Below are 5,050 nucleotides of genomic sequence, written 5' to 3'. Positions count from 1 at the left end.
CACATTTTCCATAATGTCCCAACTTTTTTGGAATTGAGGATTTATACATTCACAGAAATAACAGGTATTTATAAAGTCATATTTCTACAATGCAAAATGTAAATACATTCTTAACCCTGAATCAAGTTAGTGGGTTTTTTCTACCTCTGGCGTTTCCTTTGTTCAGAGAAATAGTGGAGACGAGCATCAGCAGTGAGTCAGGCCTTCACAGAATCAGACCAGTCTGTCTTCATAGCTCCTCAATGACTGCAGCTGCATGTGCCAAAAGTGAATTAAGAAAAAAAATCCTGATTTATTTATTTTCTAATCTCATAGCAAGGAAAAAGCAGATATGGAACAACACTGGCAAGGCATAAGGAGGGTTACATTTGTGTACATGCAAACCATTGTGCAGGTGTGAATATTTATGAATGTACGGGTACAAAAAGAGGAATCATGTCACTGGACTCTCTCCATCTCTTGCTCACTCTTGTAGCTCATGGGATCCAGAGGGATGGCCGTCTGCAGGATGTCGAACTCCATCTGGTTGTTGTCCATGTCCAGCACGCACATGATGTTGTGGCTGCCTGACGTCACGGTCGCCGCGTCCTGGAACATATTCTGGAAGTCTACAGAGACTGAAGTCCTCGTCTCCTCTGTCCTGTCCCTCACTGTGCTCTGAGAGGAAGTGAAGACTTCATCCTCCTCGCAGCTCAGGACGATCTCGTTCTCGTAACAGAAGGTACTCACAGACCGGGGGATCAGGTCTTCGGTGGTTTTACACGCCGAGAAAGGAGAAGCTGCAGAAGACGCCCGGCTCGCTGCCTCTTCTAGCTCTTTGGCGCTGAAGGGCGGCGTGGACGGCACCTCGTAGGTCTTGTGGAAGCGAGCGTAGTCGACTTTGTAGCAGTCTCTGTCTTCGTAGATCACCGGCTCGAAGCGGTGACCCCACAGGATCTCTCTGGCGATGTAGGAGCTACGAAACTGCGTGGTCATGGCTGTAGCCTCCACCATTCCCTCTAAGATCACAACAATCTCAAAATTATCCGTCTCTATGTCAGCTTTACTTAAAGAATACAGAGGGCTGTCTTTGTCTATCTCGTGGACTATCACCAGAGGAGAGACTAAAAACAGTCTGTCCGTCCCTTCATCATAGCCCACGTTCAGGTCCATCTGCTCCAGAGGGATGAACTCCCCCTCCGCGGTGATGTAGGAGCGTATGAGCTGAGCTCGGACGTGAGCCTCCACGATGTGGCTCTTCCGCAGGTTCCCCACCCTCCACATAAGGCACAGCTTCCCGTCACGCAGAGCGATGACGGCGTTTTTAGAGAACACCAGGGTCTGGTTCCTCTTCTTAGGCCGGGCCATCTTCGCCATGATGGTTCCAATCATGAACGAGTCGATGATGCAGCCTACGATGGACTGAATGACCACCGTTACAACGGCGACAGGACATTCCTCGGTCACACAGCGCCAGCCGTAACCAATAGTGGTCTGAGTCTCCATGGAGAACAGAAGCGCCCCGATAAAACCCTGGACGTGAAGTATGCAGGGCATCTTCTGAGCCTTCCCCCCTGCTGTGTGGCCATGTAGCACCCCAACAGTAATCCCCTCCCCCTTCACTCTGTCAAAGTCCCCGTGTGCCAGAGAAACGGTGTAGAAAATGACCCCAAAGAAGAGCCAGGAGAGCAGGAAGCTGCAGCAGAAGATGAGCAGCAGGTATCTCCAGCGGATGTCCACACAGGTGGTGAAGATGTCAGCCAGGTAGCGCTGCCTCTTTTCCTCCATGTTGGTGAACAGAACATTACACTGTCCGTTTTTCTTCACAAAGCGGCTCCGTAGTTGGCTGGAGCCCCTGGTCAGGATCTTCCCGTTGTTCATGCCTCCCTGTCCCCTCAAGACGGGTGCAGCAGAAGAGGCTCTGGACCTCCTCCTGTCTCCTGCGTCTGCGTCCCCGGCTGAGCGTGGTCTGAAGTTAGAGGAAGTGTGGCCGTTACAGAGTCCTAAACTGGAGATCTTCTGGCGTTCCTCCTCTGGTATGATGTCTGACACAATGCTGTACCTGCCAGGATGACACAGAGAGGATGGTATGGATTCAGTATTACATTGTTATGTGGTCGTTAATCAAGTTTCCTCACATTTATGTGGAAATGATTTCAAGAACACAAGCAGAGCCTGACAGCATGCACTGAGAAAGTCTCTCCACATGCAAAGAAAATTTGGACACAGAAATTTTCAATCAAAGTTTCTAAAGTTTCGTATGACACCAGAAAGTTTTTAATTGGCTCAGAGAGTTTCATATATATACAGAGAGAAAAATCAGTTTCAAATGCAAGAGGCGACCCCAGTGAGAGGAGAATGGTTTCAGTATAAGCAGTAGCCAGGTCATCTGAGTGAATCACTGTACCTTTCCTGTCCCTCCTTTTACCGGAGGATTACCTGCTGGGAAGGTGAGTTCAGTTTATCTATATGAGCAGGATATCTGTCATCTCAGATTATAGGATTATATATGAGTCAATGTGTCAGTCAGATCACCCAGGACAGGCCTATATGTTAGCTGATATATGTAAAAGTTCTCCTTTAAAATAACTATTTACCTTTCTTTAATCAAAGTCATACCATAAATGGAATAAGAGAAAACTAATGAAATCCTTCTCTGATTTGCCATCCAGTGGTGTGTATGTATAATAATGCCTGCTTATGTCTTTTTGTCAGTTTTTAAAGCAGGTGGTCTGTTGTAACTGCCTGCATGTTGGAGCTTTTTGTGTTGGGCTGTTGGTCAGGACCGTGTAGGACGACCTCGGTCTTTCTAAAGATCAGCTCGCTGTAAATATCCCTGAGCTGGACCTGACTCACCCAGACTAACTCACACGTCCGTCCTCACTGAGTCAAGGTAAGACTTCAGCAATGTTACTAAACAGTAACAAGGAAAGACATTGCAGGGCTGTGATGGAACTCTTTGACACAAGTCCTGTAACAAAGAAATGGATTGATAACATAGAAGAATGTAAGTCTAAAATTCAGTTTTGCCTGTAAGTCAAATGTATGGTGATCAAGAGGTGCAAAGGCCCTGCTCTACAGGCTGTTGATCAGAAAAAGGCAGGCCCTGTGTGCTGGTCTGGCCCATGCCATTGCAGAGCTTTTGCAACTGTCGGCCACCAAACAAATGTGGGTTCAAGAGCTTAAAAAACATTTTCTAATTATATTATAATTGAACTTAATCTCATATTTTTGTCATGATTTCGCCTGTGGACCCATTTTAGAATGGAAAGGTTTAATTTTATTGAACCTACAATGACGTGTCTGCACTTTGAGCCTGTTTTATTTTAGTTTTGATTTTGATTCACCTTTTTCCCCCAACCATGTTTGCCCCATTTTGCCTTTCTTAGCCAGTTATGCTGCAGTTATCCCATTTTTGCCACTTTTCAACTGCTTTTCAACACTTTTCCAACCCATGTTTGCCACTTTTTGCCTTTCTTAGCCTGTGTATGCTGCTTTTAACCAATTTTTGTCACTTTTCAACTGCTTTTCTCCTTTTTATTCCCATCTGTATGCCCCTGTTTTGCCTTCCTTCGCCCATTTTCGGCTTTTAAACCAATTTGTCACTTTTCAACTGCTTTTCAATTTTTCCCCACAAATGTTTGACACTTCCCCTTTTGAGGCAATTTCTGCAGCTTTTAACCAGTTTTTTGTCACATTTTAACTGCTTTGCACCTTTCTTTTCTCATCTGTATGCTAATCTTTGTGTTTTTAGCCCATGTTTGCAGCTTTTAACCAATTTTTGTCCCTTTTTATTAAACTACTCTTCACATTTCTCCCATCTGTATGCCACTTTTTGCTTTTCTTAGCCTATTTTTGCCACCTTTAAGTCTTTTTTTTCACTTTTAAACTGCTTTTCACATTTTCCCCACCAGTGCTTGCCACTTTTTGCCTTTATTAGCCCATTTTTGCTGCTTTTAGCCATTTGTTGTCCTTTTTAACAGCTTTTCACACCTTTCCGAGCCTGTTTTTGCTGCTTTTAACCTTTTTTTTTTTTTTTTTTACTTTTTAACTGCTTTTCACTTTTTTACCCACCCATGTTTGCCCCTATTTTTGCCTTTCTCAGCCCATTGTCTCTTTTAACCCATTTAACCACTTTTTAACCACTTTTCATCATTTTCCACCCATCTTTTTTGGCTCTTTTTGCACATAATGAATTAATTTTCTCTTAGGGTCATTTCAGGCCCTTCTCCTTCTTTTCCTGACATCCTGATGTTTTTGCACATTAGGAAAAGATTTAATTTTATTGAAACTCCATTGACGTGTGGGTGGTAGCCAGGGGCTGGAGAATTCATGTTCATGGGCCATTCTTGTTTATAGCTTAAGATTAATTTGATTGATTTTCTTACAACCTTGCCCAAACGTCCACAAAGGAGGACAAAATGGTCATCCCTTGTTGTTTAAGTGATATCTCATGAGTACTGCATGAATCTGCACTGGGTGTCTCTTTTATTTTAGTTTTTGGTTCTCTGTTTAATCTTACTGCAGCTTCAAATATCCATATTTCTGAAAATCATGGCTTTGCAGATGCTCATGCAGATGCTTTCATGTCCCTCACCTGTGTGACCTGCTTGTTCCCATTGCAGCAGTGATCACTGCCGTCGATCCTGGATGGGAGGCTCGACCCGGCCCTGCTCCCAGCGATCAGACCTCCACCCCGACGGCGGTGAGGGTGGTGTTGAACCGCTGAGAGGACGGACATGAGGAGAAACGGAAGGAAATGGAGTCAGCACAGCGCATTTAAAATCCCTGTAAACATGAAAGAGCAGGTACAATCACAGCATCTGAGGTCAAAAGGTCAGAGTTATTTACCGTGAATCTGATCAGGATAGTGATCCTTGCTAAAATGAGAACTATGATCTTTTGTTTAGTTTGTGTTTGACCCCACTCTAACGCTGTGTCATCAGATTTCATCTCTTCTATTTAAAGATTATTCTGCATTTTGTATTTTGTTTGTTTCAGTGGAAGTAAGATTTAAGAGGATTTTAACTTAATCCTGATTTAATTCTCCAAAATGTCTTGAGGAACATTA

The 5,050-nt window shown here is 44.0% G+C and overlaps 1 protein-coding gene across 1 annotated transcript; it reads right to left on the bottom strand.

The window, feature by feature from the left end:
- Positions 1-438: 438 nt before the first annotated feature.
- Positions 439-2,070, bottom strand: LOC121529541 (ATP-sensitive inward rectifier potassium channel 12; the record flags this gene model as incomplete). Its single annotated transcript, XM_041817478.1, has 1 exon — positions 439-2,070. A coding segment is annotated over one exon (1,632 nt), but the record flags the coding sequence as incomplete, so codon positions are not given.
- Positions 2,071-5,050: the final 2,980 nt, after the last annotated feature.

Source organism: Cheilinus undulatus, linkage group 21 (assembly GCF_018320785.1).
Source record: "Cheilinus undulatus linkage group 21, ASM1832078v1, whole genome shotgun sequence".
In the NCBI taxonomy this organism is placed as follows: Eukaryota; Metazoa; Chordata; class Actinopteri; order Labriformes; family Labridae; genus Cheilinus; species Cheilinus undulatus.
This window is presented reverse-complemented; position numbering and strand designations above follow the sequence as displayed.